This window comes from Gymnogyps californianus, chromosome 11 (genome assembly GCF_018139145.2).
Source record: "Gymnogyps californianus isolate 813 chromosome 11, ASM1813914v2, whole genome shotgun sequence".
NCBI lineage: Eukaryota > Metazoa > Chordata > Aves > Accipitriformes > Cathartidae > Gymnogyps > Gymnogyps californianus.
In genome coordinates, this window is record NC_059481.1 from 5,011,445 (window position 1) to 5,028,535 (window position 17,091).

The following is a 17,091-nucleotide window of genomic DNA, read 5'->3' on the forward strand; positions in this document are numbered from 1 at the left end:
CCTCCACAAACAAGGCTGATGCAAAGAATGTGATCCTTTAAGCGTGTGTTTCTTTCCTTAGCTGGTTATTGACCCTAAACTTAAAACTGCTGCTTTGCTTCACAAGACTGAATAAAGGTTTTCTATCATTGCATGCTGACGACTCTCATAAATCGTGTCTCAGCACCTCATACTCCAAAGGGTGGAAGTGGCTAACAAGATGGTTCTTTCCTACAGACTGATTCTAAAAAAAAATATATATTTTTTTTAAGCAAACCAATAATTTATTGCTCTCATTTTCACAGGAGTCAACTGATCTCTTTCATAATCACACAGGAAAGACTTCAATATGAAGGACCTTCTGTGTAATGTAATAGAGCACTCCAGTCCTAAGAGCATAATTATGTTAAAAGACTTTCAGTAACAGACCAGCTAATGGCTTCCAGAAGGGTTTAGAATTGTGAGTCCTCTACAGCTTATCAAGTAGTATTTCTGCTTGCATGAGGAAAAACTACCTCCTGCCAAATTGCAAGCAGGTAGCTGGAAAATAAAAGATTACTGTTAACAGGAGACTATTAAACAGCAGCAACATAAACGGCTTCTGTTTGGTTCCTAGTATTATTTGTTTCTTTATTTTTCTTTTACAAATACGGTAAAGCTGTCAGAAATACCTCCACAAACCTCTGGATATTGAGCAATGTAACACCATTAAAAACCTTCACGTTCAGTTGTTTGCAAATTATTCTCACGGTGCAAGCTCTTTAAATACATCAGCACAGAGGTCTCATACTGGATGGGCCAGCTGCCTCTCCTAATACTAATATTGCCGAATTCTTTCCATCTTGACTATGGCACGTGTTTTCCAGTTCAGGTCTTCAAAAATGTAGTTAATGATTTCTTACACCATACATGTCACAGAAGGTAAAAAGATATTTCTAACTGTTCTGATTCTGTCTCAACAGAAAAAAAAAAAAGAAATAAAACCACAAAGGAAGAAGGAAGCACAATTAAGCAGCATTTGTACCTTGATAGTTTTAACCAGGTTAGCAGTGCTGTTTGCAACTTCCTTGGCAGATTGTACAAAGTGTCTCTTGGCAACAGGATTTGCCGTCTTTGATGAAGCAATGCGACAAGCGTTGCACAAAGCAGAAGTATGTTTGGCCACAATTGTGGCAGCTGATAATACCTGTAAAAATAGATGGCACAAAAGAAGCAGATTGTCAAAAGAGCATGACAGTTACTATACTCTAGCTCTGCAAAGCTGCAGTTCAAAGCCATGCAACAGTTTCAAACCAGAACTCCTTTGCTTGGTCACAAATAAAGCAAAGGCATATGTCCTAACAATGACGGTCTCACTGCAATCCTCTGGAATCACCTGGGATGGGCTGCTTGCTGGATCTACCAAATTCTGGCAAGCCATCTGGATTGCTTGATTGGCTCTGGCAAATTGAATTGGGTCAACAAGACCCTGCTGACCAGCCTGACTGTTTGGATCTGAGATGCCAACCAGGTAAGCAGCCTAGAAATGGAGAAAGGAAGAAAACAATCCTAAGAAACAATGCTAAATCCATCTTGGTTCTTTGATAAGCTTGCCATATGTCATAGTACATGGTGGTCAGAGATCCAGAAATCATACTGTGAAGTACTATTACCATTTTTTTTAGTAATAAATCTCCAGAATCCTCTGAAACCAAGAAAACTTACCCTTACACTTGCAAAATGTATTTAGTCAAAACAAAACTGTCAACTGTTTAAGCAGCTGGTATCCCTGGAAATGTTATTTTTCACTTGCATAGCCAATGAAAAGAGCTTTAATGGCCACAAGCATCAGCAAATTATTTACTGGATCAGCCACAGTTGGAGGTGGTGAAGGTTTTCGTCAAGCCTGAGCAGAAAACCAATTCACAGCAAATGCATTACTGCTGAGTGTAGGACCCATCAAGTCTGCAGTTGCTGGTCTCACTGCAGCTCAAGATGTCTGACGGCCAAACTTACTTTCTCTCTCAATTAAATAAAATTTTCATGCCTTTCAACAAGGAGGAATTGTCTGAACTGTCAAAACCATATTTGAAGATTTCTGGATGAATTTCCATTACCAATACAATTACCTGTCACCTTGATATGCCATAAGGCAATGCAGGGTTAGATGTGGAGGAGATTAAGTCCCTACTGAGACATTCCATATTTGGGGAAATCAAGTTGTTTCCAGGTGCAGAGCATGATCCCCCACAGCCAAATCCTTCACTGAAGAGGCTGTATCAGCTCTCAAGAGTTCAAGTCACCCAGTTATGAGATCAAAGAAACCACAGTGACCAGTTCCAGACTTTAACTTGTTGTAGTAGCTTAAGAATTTCAGTTATTCCAAAAGTATCTGAACAGCTGAAACAGGTTGCTTATTATTTAAAATGTCTGAAATTAGTAGTGCTCCATATGAATTTTTACAAACTAACTCAAACTTGATTCATTCATTTTAACTGTGGCTGTTTTTTGTGTGCTTCTCTGTGATGTAATAGTTCAGAGCTTGAGCTCATGAAGCAAACATGAATTCCATATGCTGCAGCTTTGACATTTGCTTTATCTTCAGAAAAGTTTCCTTCTTGATGTCATTTCCCTTCCTTATAAAATATGCATGTTATCGCACTCTGCTGCTTCTGCAATGTACAGCAGTGTATGCACAATTTCTGTGGATCTACACAGAGCACGCTACGTAGTACAAGGTCATCATTTGTTTGGCCATAAGGAAGCGAATCTCAGATTTACACACCCACAACATGAGCTTGCTAAAAAATTAAAAACATATACTTGCTTTACAGACTTCAGTAGCTTACCTGAGCTGCTGCCTCTGTGAGCCCACAGAGAGCCTTGGACGCAACTCCAACACATTCTCCAAAGACTAAAAGATCCCCCGTTTTTGCATTCTGGGAAATGCCCGCCATTGATTCTCCAAGAACCTCAGAAATTAAAAAACAAAGTTACCCTCCCAATATGCTTGCCTACCACTCAAAAGCAAGTGATTCCTGGCCTTGAGCCAGTTCTGGCCCACAAACCTCTTTGACTTGGCTTCCAGAAATTTTAGCTAGTTAAATGACTTCACTGAATTGGGCACATTCCTCTGTGTGGCGTAAGGGATAAGGCATGCAGATCAACACTGGATTGACAGTGCTGAACATAAACACTATTACAGCACAAATGACTATAAGGATACAGAATTAACCCTCATTATTTTTGCTGTCACCCACTAGTCATCACAGCTAGCCTGGCACTAGGGACATTTCACAGATCGCAGATGACGACAACCAATCCTGCAGCTGCTGTCGACACATCCGGGATCTTCTTTGCCCCCAAACTCACTGAAACTCGGTGGAAATGAAATTGCATCTTGTCTGCTGGAAGCATCTGAATGTCAGAGTACACATTAATTCCTACAGTGTCTCCCACTGAATTCGGTTTATTTTCTTTTAAAATTCAAAATAAGGTCTGACTGCAGTAGAGCATTAGATGCAAGATGACATGCACATCCATTAAGCACTTTCTTTTTCTTTTAGAGAAGGAAGGATCTGAGACAATTCCAACACATCAAATAATAAGGACACCAAAAGCAAAGCTTCAAAGAAAGATGTATAGCACCGTATGTTTAAAAATAACTTAAGAGATTTCACACAGATTTTCTAATGTGGTGGAATATCTGGACTGCTCAGACACTTCTCTAAGCTGTTTTGCACAGAACGATACAACAGTATTTCATTGCCAAGCCTCCCATTTACGCTTTGGGCCATTCTAACATAGCTGCAGTCAAAATATATCATGAAAGTATGACATGCTGTCTAATGCACAGGAGAGGAATGGAGAGAGGGGGAAACTTCAACAGCATTGCATACCAGTCACTTAATTAAAAATTTCTTACCCAGGCAATACACCTTCTAAGTGACCAAAACCTGACATTACCTGTAAGAGACCTACCTCAGGCTGAGTTTTATCAAGGAATGCAGCATACATTTTAGCTATAAACACTGTGCTGTGTTTCTAACATGTTTGATATGCGTGTGGAAACTTCTGATAATCAAAACGCACTTTACAACTGGCACAAAGGTGGAAAAAGGAAATTACCTTTGAGTTTTCCATTACGCCCTCAATACAATCAAAATATGAGAGATCGCTCACAGGTTCATTGGGGTTATCCAGCATTCCCTTAACTGTCTGAAATAATGAAAGAAACTCTGATTATTGACAGAGCCTGAAATACTGAGCTGAGAAGAACACAGGCCATCACAACTATCCTGCTTATACCAGTGTAATCTTACAACTTTGTCTCCAGCAAGCAGACAAAACTACACACTCACTGAGGGCTCACATACAGATGAGTGTGCTACACATTAAAAGCTACCCTACATCAACTGAACTGTGATAACTACATGTGTGCACTACGAATCTGTTGGAAGTATAGGCTAATGTGGTTTTCCTTGTGTTTGTGATGAGTCATTTATGGTCAGTTCGCGATGCTCGGCTGACACGAGGTAATCTGGTTTTCTGCCAGTTGTCAACAGTCTAATACATGTTTTCAGTATTATTTTAAATGTCATAAATGGAATTAAAAGACTGATAGGAAAACCAGCTACCATTTGTTGAGTACTGTCTAGAGACACAAAGGGCTACCAAACTAAGTGCAAGTCAACCACCTGCCTGCCTCTTGCTACTGTCAACAGATTCCACCAACCTAGCTCCCTCTGCCAGAAAACTACATACACTAGGTGGGTTTAATTTCTTTTTCTAAGGTGATTCTGATTCCTGGAAATAACAACATGAAAGTCAGTCACATATTCATTGAGAAGAATCAATGCATTTAGATAACAAAACTTGTAAAAACTTGCAGTTCTTTTATACGTAAAAAATCTGCAGTATGCCTTTTTCCAAGTTGGGAGGAACAGTATCTTCTGCCAAATATCAGGCAGAAGAGACTTTTAATCCTTCAGATGAAAGTGAAATCAGTAAATATAGACAGATATAACATCCGTATCCGATGTTTGCCTTCCACCTGAAGGAAACCTATGCATGATTTTAAACCCTTAGACTTTTCTCGTAACTAAACTCCTAACATTAAGATACACCTACAATATTTTTAACAGCTCAGCTATTGCTTTTTAAAAGCTATAGTCTAACTTAAAGCCTTACAGCAATTAAACTGTGAGAACAAGGTGATGCGAAGTAGTCATATCTAGAAAACAGTTTCCAGTTGCCTCTCATCTCTTTCTCAGTTCTCACAGACATTGCAGCAACTCTTCATTGTTATGCTCCATCTTTAAGTAACAATTTGTAAAGCAAACAATGTTCCTGCAGGACTTACACTACTATGGAGACAGAAACCCTCAGAACGTAAGGAAACAGAACAGTGAAATACAAGCCAGCACAAACTTCCCACTGACATATATTTGCTATTCCTATAACACCTTTGTTAATCCTTTCAGCTGAAATTCTGGGCAAGTTTAGCTACCTCGTTGGAGGTCATACAGTAAGGTCCTCTCTAAGCACAGTTTTCCAGAGTCTCCAGTGAAGACTACAGAGCATACTGACAGTCTATCAAATCCAAGCTGACACACACTCTTTCTACAGAAACAATACTTTTTAGTACTTTTAAGAAGCCTTGGGAAGATTAGAAATAGTGGGCGATGAATTGGGGAAATGAAGGGAAGAGGTAAGAGCTTATCATTGTAAAGAGAAATTGAAAGTTAAGACTACTAAGAATGCTTTCCCCAAAATCTGATAGGTTCCTCAGGTCACTTTGATACCAGTCTCCAGCCTGGTTTCAGGACTGGGTGGTTTTGCCTGTTTCCCTTTTCTCAGAAATTAATCTAATTCCATACACCCAGGCTTTTCTTGCTAACTGTTCCTCTCAGGCAAGTGTTCCCTGAAGTTCAAGACGCTACAGATCTTCCTTCTGCCATTCCCAGGCTCTGCTCGCAATCCACGCAAGCCATGCTATTGGCACAGAACCCTCTGCAATGGCTTCTTAAGGCTGTTCTGCCCTACATTTCTCCCCTAAGCTCTCAGTTTTCTGTGGCTCATTAGCTGGGAATTCTCATCTTTCACATCCCTGCTGGTCTGCAGATCTCTCCCCATTAGTCTTTCAGGAATGCCTGAGAAATGGTGCTTCATTCCCCCTGCTTGCTCCACCCCTATATCCTGCAGTGATTTCAGGCAGCCATTACTTTACAGCCCAGTTTCCAGTTTTCTCTTTCTATTATTTGGACTTGCTGCCACTCCTTTTAACCAAGGGAAGAATACTTCTAAGCTCAAGAAGCTAAGAATTCAGAAGTACAAAGCAGCTCCTAGGCAAACTCCTACCAATATTTTGGGATGATGACTGTGGACTTGCATATTAAAAAAGCTCATAATATCCTGAAATGCACTGCAATGACCTTTGTATCCTTTTGATACCAAGGGGTACAAATAAAAAGCTTGAAGGTCTTTTATGCTCTCTACACAGGCCAGTCATCCCTTGATGTTCTGACCTTGACAGCAAACAACAAACATTTAGTTTAATTAAAAAGATGCTATTTTCTCTTATTGTAAGCAGCTGTGTCTGCGATCAGTGCACAACCTTAGAATTAGGTCTTTCAACTGACCTGCTACCCACTATTTAGCCAGCCAAACATTTCACACATGAACGAGAACATACCTTGCAAAAATCTCTATTGACACACATGCCATATCAGCTTGGCTGTGACAAAGCAGACAAAAGGCATCAAAAATCTACACTAAGAAATGGCAGGGTAAAAGATGGTAAACGTCATCCTAAAGTGGGATGTGAGTAACAACATTCTACAAGCAGAAAAATCAAGATACTGCAGCTCCCTCCAGTGCACTGCTGGTAGGGGGAATGTTCATCTCGTCATGATTCTTCCTTAATTCACAGTAAGTATGAACAAGGACTAAACTGTACCTTTTGGGGGGCAGGGAAGAGGAGATGGGGACAGGGCAGCAAATTTCATTCTGGCCAAAACTACAAGATGTTCACAGAGGTTCTATGCTTACCTCGTATACAATTAAAACGCCTGCCACAGATATCAAGTGAGAAGACAGTGACAGCAGCTAATCAGACAAAGAAAACAAAGGAAACAAACATTTGGGGCCCATTTTTATTCATAAGAACTTTTGAAATTTAGTAATACCTCCAGTTCTCTGAGTGCATTATCACATTCCTTCTGCCCGGGAGCTTGCTGGGTGCATAGTGTGATGAGCTGGTTTATACTCTCAGTCACAGCTCTAGGGAGAGTAGAAGGAAAAAAGGTATATTTTAAAGTTAAACTATTCCTCTTATTAAAACTTTTATTTCATTAACTGTACACTGCATAAAGATTTAAAACTTTGATGTTCTACTACATTTTTTCTTTTCAGTGTTGGAGGATTAACTGTATGTTAAACAGTTCACCTAGAGACCTCTTCTTTAACAAGCTTCATAGGAGCAAAAACATTCTCCCTAGAGCATTTGATAGTGATCCACACCTGAAAAATCTATCCCTTCACTGCAAACAATTGAGAAGTTAGTCCAGAAGAAACAGAAGCTTCATCTCACATCAAGAAGTGTATTGGGTGTCTGTGGCAAGGTTTTGGCTGCAGGGGTGGCCTCTGTGAGAAGAGGCCAGGGGCTGCCCCATGCTGGGCAAAGCTGGTTCCAGACGGCTCCAACAGACCCACTGCAGGACACAGCTGAACCCAGCAGCCAAGCTGGTGGCACCTCTGGGAACACATCGGTAAGAAAGGGCAAAACACCATCTGGCAGCGGGCCAAGGTCAACCCACTACACTAGCACAGTGACGTAACTTAGTTGCTAAAAGGTATTTTAGTACTTCTCCAGGTCTGATATTAACCGAATCATTTCTCAGCTAGCACCTCAGAAGTCTCAAGACACAGAAACAAGTGGCTAGTATGTAAAAAAATGTTTGAACGTAAAGTAATATTATATACCCTTTGCTAGCAAAGCCTTGTGTCTTGTCTGACGTACTGTATTACACACACACAATCCTGCTGTATATTTCTATAGTCTGTTATCAAGTTGGTTTTCTTCTCTAACTAATCATTGATATTCTCAGAGTCAAAATGCATCGGCTCGCTTGGGTTTAAATCCACAGAGAACAAGATATTTTTGCATTATGTTTCTATGGGAATTCACAGTTCTGGTGCTCTTGAACACAGGCTGAATCTGACATACAATATAGTCACTATCTGTGTGATATGCTCACAGAGATTAATGCTCTGATATTAAGCAAAATTCATTATAACTACATTCATTTTAGACTAATGGCTAACCACCCAGGAAAGTAGCTTCTAGAAGAGGCAGCTTTGCAGGAGGATGTAGAAGTCTGCTGTTCATTGTTATTAATCAAAGATCATTTTCTATAGCTAGGCATGTTGTCACCAATTTGCAAAAACTTAGCTTGTATTGTGACATGATAGTGGAATGCACATTTTTTGTGTTGTTTCTCACGGCAAATTAGAAAATGAGTGAAATCGGAGTGCATGGAGAATATGCTTTCCTCTGGCCTTGAAAACTCTGCATGGCATTTGAATTATTTTCTCTTTAAAAAAACCTGGCACTTGGTAACATGATTGGCAATATCAATAACATGATTACCTAGATGGACGGTATCATACTGTTTCAAAAGGAAACAGGATGTGCTTAGTACACATACACCAGGTTTTATGTTTAATTCCAGGGAAAAAAGAATGGAAACTAACAGACCTATTTGTTTAACTGAGACTCCTACCCTTTTCAGTAGCTTTGGGTGTCCTTGCGGAGCCGCTTTTCCCAACTTCCTCTGCCTTTTAGGGCTGTTACATATATATGTCTGTATTATACACACTTAGTCCTGCTACATATTTATATAGTCTGTTATCAAGTTTGGTTTTTTTCTTTAACTAATCATTGATATTCTCCGAGTCAATGTGTGTCTGTATATACACAAGTGTTTTTACAATTATTATCTCTCTCTGAAAAACAACATGTATGGCTTCACCAACATAACATCAACACAAATGATGGATTCTCAGCCTCCTGAACATCAGTGATCTCTATGCATCAGAAAAATGTCATCGCATACAGACATGAATAGATGGCAAAAATGGAAGGTTCTGTTCACTCCCAGAGAAACTTCATGCAAAAGTATCTTGTCTGCTGTTGATTTTAATCTAAGAGAGACAATGCACATTGACTCAGAGAATATCAATGATTAAAGAAAAAACTTGACAATAGACTAGAATTGTCAGCTTTGTAGAGGATGCAATGTGGTCTCACGAATACCAATACTACAGGTACCTGTATCCAGGAATACGCCCAGCATACAAGCATTACTTTTAAAACTATTTGGAAGCAGTAGAACCAGGAAGGTAGCCCCTCAAACATCAACCCCAGAGTGGAAGAGGACTGCTAGGACTCTAAAAGCCACACTTGTTTTCATCAAATACAGCATATAAATACTTGGATCCTGCAAGGAACTCAGCCACTGTTGCAGTCCTATAAGACTGTCAGAGGAAGTCAATAAAAATGCCTCCACAAGGAGGCCAAAGCTACTGAAAAAGTTGGAGCGTCTATTCTAGCTGGAACAAAGGGGGAAGGAAGGAAAGAAAATACAAGAAGATTAATCACAGTACCATAGAAGATGAGAGAAAAATGAGAAGATAAGCCATCTTATAAACAGGAAGCAAAGGAAGCTGTGCCTCTTTTTTCATTTTCATGAGACGAGAAAGTAAAAATACTTGACCCTGACCGTATCATAGCAGGGAAAGAGAACAAGCCCTGGCAAGCTTGTCACAAGCAGCCACAGAGGATTTGAGAAGGGAAATACGGTGTCTCCTTAGCATCTTAAACACAAACTGAGAATTGGTACAGTATTTACTTTTCATGGTTATCTGATATCTATGTAAAGTCTGACGCATGCAGACACACATACACACGCTAACAGCATGGCAAAATAGAACACCTAAAGGCTCTACATGACTTGTCTCCCTTTTTTTATTACATGCTTCTACAGAGGGAATATCAGCCTGGCAGAAACTAACAACTAACTGGGCTTCACTGGGGACACTAATTTCCTCTGCGCTCCAAACAGGAACGCTCCAAGCCTAAAGCAGAAATCTGTAGCAGTCTGATGCTGCAGCAATAACAAAAGCTCATGCAACTCCTTCACTTTTAAGCAGTGTGCCTTCGATTACCTACAATTTTCCTAGAAGCCATTTATTTCTGGGGAGACAAGATGGATGTCAGAATATTTTTTTTTTTAACAAATATGACAAAGTAAAGTAGCTTAACTTCTTTAACAACTAAAGAACTAAGAACTTTAAGTAGCTTAACTCCTTTATTAAAGGAGTTGATGTATTTTTTAAAAATAGTTACTGCTATTAGAAAGGGATGATTCCAAGGTCCAGGACATCATCAACTACATTATCCCCAAGGAAGTAACAGTCTTCACTTACTTCCTCTCTAGGCTAATCTTTGTGGATGTAAAGATTTTGGAAGACAATATTATAAGTCACAGCCACACAATCTCAGACGTTCATCTGATTTAATGTTGACATTTCTAGGTGTGATGTCTGTCCAGCCTTCAGCAGTCCCCTTCCAGTCTGATATTTGAACATACCATTTACAAACTTAGGTAACTGAATAAAAAGTTAATTCGGAAAAAAAAATTGTGAGAAGGATTTGACAAAGTGAAGGAGAGGCGATTATCCAGTCAAACACTGAAATGCAGAGTTATTTTTCACATAAACACTGAGCACCTTGACTGAGAAACAGGGTCCACAAGATGAAATTCAGGACATGGTTGACAGAATCCTTAAAGTAAGGGTATCTTCCACCAAATAAACATAGCATCTAACCCTTTCAAGTGTTCTTGATCATACACACATACACACTGTTAGTGATAGGTAGCCAAAACGTGATTTTTAAGCACATTCTATATACAAACATTATTCAATTTCTTTTCTTTGTTAGGGATTGAGAGGCTTACTGTTAGCTACTGCCTTGTCAGAACACAGATGGTAAAAAAACAGTAGGTAAAACACACCAGTCCCTTTCAAAAACCAGGCCAACTCTTCAACCGCTGGTTCTTATTTCCAGCAAGGGTAACACGTTATGCCGGTTAAGGAACTACTCCAAAATAAGCAGTTTTCCTCTGGCCTACTTTCATTTAAATAGAACTGCAGGTTCAAATCACTCAGTTAACTGTCAATAGCAGAAGAATATATGAACATATTATAAATATCACAGAGAAAAGCAAATATCTTAGGAAAACCTAAAGCAAGCAACACATCCTTACCTTGCTGCTGCTGCTAAGAGATTCTTGGCATTAGGAGCTCCAGGATCAACAGACAGAGACTTGGCAGCTAGTAACAGCTTGCTGGAAGCCATAGAGATGCTCTTGAGGTTACCTATTACTTGAATCTGGTCCTCTTTAGTCTGGAAAGCCACAGCAGCATAATACTAAGTGCAGAGTTTGCAATAAAGCGAGCGTGCTAAAACCACATTTGGAAACCTAGTTTGTTTATCCACCTGAAACCACTGACACGCAGGGGACTATAGTCCAGAGAAGAACATGGACCAAAGCCTCTGTTCACCCGGACAGGTGCCTCTAGCTTCACTTACATAACAGAAAAAGAAACCCATATAACAAATAGCTTGGTTTCTAACAATGGCAGTATTCACAAATGAGCAACGGAGAAACTTTACTACTTGTTGAACAACGCTTTTGTTGTCAAGACTCTCATGCGTCTCTGCCTGGCACAACTGATCCACATTATTCAATCAGTGTACACTCTCTGTATTCTAGCATCCTCTGTGTAACCCACAGGCTCTCTAGCATCTAACTGGGATTACTCACACAGAAAGACCCCTCCAGAAAGTTCTCTATCCCAAGAAAATATGTTTCTATAAGCCTACTTTGGTAAACATTCTGACTTGGATGTTCTATTACTTATTTTAAGCCATTGCTTGAAAAGGAAAACCTGCATATACATACAATTACAGGGAAGTACTGCTTTATCTTAGCAAATAGCTGTGACTAGATTCTTCTGTCAACGATCAGTATAAGTGAATCTGTTCTTTCTAATGGTCTATTCAGGGTTTTGTGTAAAGAGGTTGCATATTACTCAGCTGATGTGACTAGCTTTTACTCTATTTACATTCTGCTTCCTCCCTACCCCAACATTTTGCTGGGCATCCAAAATACCTGGTATTGCTTCCATTCAGGCCAAATAACTAGACACAGACAGAAGGCATTCTCTTTTGAAAGATCATCCATTAATAACTAAGATGGTTATCATCCCCTGTGTCAGCAGCATAAGCAAATCCGCAAGGGTCACAAGGTCATCAGCAGCTGGAATTCTCTTTTCAAGTAGCTATTTGCAGTATCATTTCTACCTTTGCCTTCATTGAATTGCCTCAAACAAAACATTCTAAAAGTCAATGAGGCCCATGGCTGAAAAGATAGTCAGGTACCTAACTCCTACTCAGTTTCAGAGAATTAGCTGATATTTGGTGCCTAACTCACTTCATGGATCTGTAACCTGAATGATTAAGTTTTGATGGAGAATAATCAGCAGTCAGTGTCCAACCTCTCTACTCAGCTCTAGCTACAAAGCATCTGCTCTATAGAGACACTTCATAAATGACTTCAAAGGACTGGCACACTCAAGACTTCCTGGCTAGTTTTCTTTTGGCAATCGTTTCTTAGGTTTGCAAGTTCCTCCTACTAACTAGGGCAAAACAGTCTGCAGATTCTTTTTTCTGCAAGTCCTCCTAGCTCTCCTGGTACATGACACTTTTTTATATGCTGACATTTGTTATGCTAAATCATCTCCAAATGACCAATTAGTATAACTCAGTACACCTAAACCCAGTAAGATAAAACGAAGGAGAGATCTCCAACTTCAAATGAATACCTAGACTACTAGGAATAAGCTAGGTAATACGTAACAACATTCCTGATTATTACTGAGTTCATCAGAATAGAACTCTGCTAGATTTTATATCACTAAACAGAAGTCCAAGTACTTGCTATCAGATCATGGCATTTTAGCCAGCCCTCTTCAAATGCTTGCTCCACTCTGTAGCAGGTCCACAGCAACACGCACCATAGAGCAATATCAAGTCTGGATTTTAAATGCATCTTTTCCTCCCTCTACTTAAAGCATTTGAAAATTAGCAAAGGAAGGTGTTACATTTTGAACAGTGTTCACATAAATTATGCTCCATGGTAGTTCTACCAAAACAGAAGCAACCTTTTCCATAAGCTTTGAGAGGTTCGGCACAACTTTGTACTTTCAGATATACAACTCAGATTAGTTAATAGCCCAAACTAGACAGAGGAGTACGAAGTTGAATTTCTGACTGGGCACAGGAACAAATACCAGTATCCTGCATAAAATGCAAATGCTGAGTTGACTTCACTCTGGATAACCAGTTACGGATGACTGCTTCATAACAAACATCATCTGTCATATTTGGATAGGCTCATAATAGCACATTGTACTGTGCTACTGGATAACCAAGATACTGCACGGCAAGATACTATGCTCAAGATAATCCTCAGTCCCAATTAGCAAGATAAAAAACTTACTTGTGCTTGGCCAGCCATTTCAATACCAGCATCAAGAAATTCATCAAAATCATCACTGAATTTTCCAGAGGCTGCAGCCAGTTCCCCGCTTTGGCCCCGTGTAGCATGGACAACTTCTCCTGCTGACTGATTCAGGTCTGCTGCTGCCTGGTTCAGTTCACTCTGAGCTTCTTGAAATGACTTGGAACTTGGAGGTAGCTGTAAGAGACCAAGTGCCGTATTTTATTATGTGTCACCTCACACCAGCCCTTCACGACTGGAAAGTTCAACACAATTCAAGAACACTAAATGCAATACAGTAGTGAGCTTCACATACAAGCTAGAATGGAGTACTGCAATTGGACTGCTAGTGATTCAGTTCTGAATGCAAAATAGTCCAACTATGGGAAAGCTATCAACCAGAAATCTATACAACGACCTTAGTCCTGCTGTTTCCTTCAAGGGACAGACAAGTACGTAAACCTTTCAACAGACAGAGATGACGATAGCTATTTTATGGTTCAACTATGAAAGTCGAAGTGATGAACTCATTGGCAAAAGTTGGAGAATCTTGGTCTCCAAGTCATCATTCACTTCCACAAACAAGCTTTCCAGGACATCACGCAAGTATTGGCAGCTCTTCACAATGACTCTGAACTCCTGACCTGGTTTTACCAAAAGGCATTACACAAACATATCAAAATACAATTCCTCCTTCATTCACAAGGTAGTAGGATCATTGGTAGGTGCAGAAAAAAGTTGTTCAAATCATATAACCTTCTGGCAAATTACTAGTGCACAAATGGGTTTTTTTGACACGGATTCAGTTAAACAGAAATATAACAATTCTCCTTGCACAAAATGACCATAGATGCACCAAACATTTTTTGACTGACCACAATGCTCCTTAAACTGAACTGATCACTTCTGGATGGGAGATGGATTATAATTTTCTAATTTTCATATTCTTCAAAATGTTAAGTCACAGTTGGCATTTTAAAAAAAACCAAACTAATGGTGATCTATGACAACAACTTTAATATTGCCTTCACAAGCTACAGACACATTTCACCTTTCCCATAACCTAGAGGAACAGCATTTCAGCCAAAGTAGCAGCTACTTAAAGTTGCATAAATTTAAACAAAACTTATATAAAGTATACTTAGGGCACATTTACTAAATAATAATTTGACACATGGGGAACTCAGATCTGCTTTTCAGTTCTCTGAAATTTATTTCTATGTTAAAAGACATCTCACCGAATCAACAAGGAGCTTCTTGCTAGATTCCCCAATACTCTTCAAGGCCACATCCACATCCTTTTGTCCAGGCAGACAATTCACACAGTTATTCAAGGAGTGAGACACTGCTTTTGCCACCTACAACACAAACACATCCACACTGAGAAAGGCTTAACTGGTCATTTGAATAGGAAGGCACATTCACATAGTGAATAGGAGGCACATTCTGTAGCCAGCAATTCCTACATTCCGACTCTAACAAGACCATTTTTGAGGCTTGCGCCTTTCTTGGTTTGCTCACCTGTAGTCTAGCAGTAGTCATTATTTATGCTCACCCATTTGATAGGACAGTGCTGGCAGGGCAGCTCCACAACTGCTCCTGGCACCTGGGATAAAGGCTGCAGCACTGCAGATAAGGGAATGCCCCTGAAGTTAACCATGTACTAACCACAGAAATCCTTTGCATGCTACTTTTTTCAAAGTCCTGATTAAAACAAATGTCTCCTCATAAGAAATTATTTAAAATACAGGCCAATTATAGAACTTTTCAAACCAGTAAAAAAGAACCTGTTACTCCTTAAAGTCTTCAACAGCAGTGGTGCCACATGTGCAGAAAATGTGCATTCACTTTTTGAATATAACGCAAACACAGATCCTTCATTTGATAATCATCAGTTTAACAGTTGTTTCATTTTTGCAGTCAAGCAGCCTACTCAAATATGTTGTGGGTAAAAGCACTTAACTGCATCTTTGTATAAGTTTGTTTTTCTAAAAGATGACTAAAATATCATACTTCGCACCATCTGCATTGTTGAACGTAAGCATGATGTTACTATCCGAGAGTTGTTGGAAGGAATACAAGGCTGACATTCCTTGCAGCCTTATTTTCTGTTGTTCTCTCTCATTATTTAATGCTGCGTTCTAAGTAATTTCACTGGGTGTCTGATAATTCATGTAGCTGCTCAAGTCGCAACTTACCTGGGCTAATCTCTGCTGACTGTCTGCATCCCCTGGTGCAGCCAGGGCCTGCTTTGCCTCCTGAATAAGCATAGCGGAGCCTTCCATGACATCCCTTGCTGAATCCAACATTGCATGTGCTGCCACAGGGTCGGTAGTAGATGCTGCAACCCCTCGTGCTGCCTGAGCCAAAGTCTTCAAAGCCTGAGCAGTTTCTCTGGCAGCAACTCCTATGTTCAGATTTCATCAAGGATTCTATTAGTACCCTTAAAGACGATCTTTGTATTTTATGACAGATGATCATTTATGACAGGTAATGATCCCATTGCAAAATAACATTGCAAATGCAGTTTAAAAGAAAATCTTCAAACATGAATACATTTGAAATACACAGCATCATTTGCCTAGAGAAATGCCTGTAGTGAAGCCATAAAGTAAATATTATACCCCAAAGACCACGTTCCGGGCACAGCTCTACATCACTGACTAAAGCTTAGCACTGAAAAAGAAGAAAATCTAAAACCTGGAAGTGAGGAAAAACTCATACCCCAAGCTATGGGGGAAAGTGATTGTCTGCAAGAATGGTGTACATGACTTCAGAGCCACAGCATCTCTGCCACTTCTGAAAAAGCAACTTTGGATTTTTTAGAGAATAAACACAGCAATAGCTTAAGTTCAAGCAATTAAAAAAATTAAAAGAAATCATTAGGGATGATACAACTTGATATAACCTAACATCACTGTGAGTACAAGCATATAAAAATAACTGAATGAAGTCACAGAGAGGATGTCACGGTATTAGTTTCTGTGGTCTGTCTGGCCAACATTATAGGACATTCATCAGCTCTAGCACTAAGGAGTACAACTGTATGAATAATGGTCCCATTCTATCTTTGAAATTTAATTCAGCTCTTAATGAAAACCAATATAAATAGTCTTCTAAAAGACCTTAATTGTTGACATAGTCTAGTCAACAACATGAGCAATTAATGTAGGTGGTATATTTTGAGTGATAATGTTAAGATCATGCTATTCCTACCAAAAGAAAGCTATAGAAAAGGTTCACATGTGCTGTACAAGACCTCTTGATTATCCATATTTAGGCATTAAAAATAATTAGAATGTTCTAATACCCCTATTGGAAATGTCTAGAAAGCTAGGACACCACAACCAACCCACAAAGTAGCCATGTTAGCATTTTAACACCAGTGCCTTTTAACATTTTCTCTTCTGATCAACTGAACATTTTTAAATGCAGAAACTTTAGAAGATAATGAAAAGCAAGTGATATTAGATGTCAAAGTAAAGCCAAGCTAGGCAGAGAAACA

At 39.4% G+C, this 17,091-nt stretch overlaps 1 protein-coding gene across 2 annotated transcripts in view; it reads right to left on the minus strand.

The window, feature by feature from the left end:
* Positions 1-17,091, minus strand: part of TLN2 (talin 2) — a 113,314-nt gene that overhangs the window by 51,819 nt on the left and 44,404 nt on the right. Inside the window, exons 26-34 of one of the 2 annotated variants that reach the window (XM_050903200.1) lie at positions 15,785-15,993; positions 14,825-14,944; positions 13,587-13,784; positions 11,289-11,428; positions 7,146-7,239; positions 4,087-4,176; positions 2,808-2,930; positions 1,355-1,498; positions 1,004-1,165 (exon numbers count right to left, since the gene is read on the minus strand). In XM_050903200.1, the coding sequence (XP_050759157.1) occupies positions 1,004-1,165; positions 1,355-1,498; positions 2,808-2,930; positions 4,087-4,176; positions 7,146-7,239; positions 11,289-11,428; positions 13,587-13,784; positions 14,825-14,944; positions 15,785-15,993 (1,280 nt within the window). The remainder of the gene's footprint in view (positions 1-1,003; positions 1,166-1,354; positions 1,499-2,807; positions 2,931-4,086; positions 4,177-7,145; positions 7,240-11,288; positions 11,429-13,586; positions 13,785-14,824; positions 14,945-15,784; positions 15,994-17,091) is intronic. The other variant, XM_050903201.1, reaches the window with a different exon arrangement.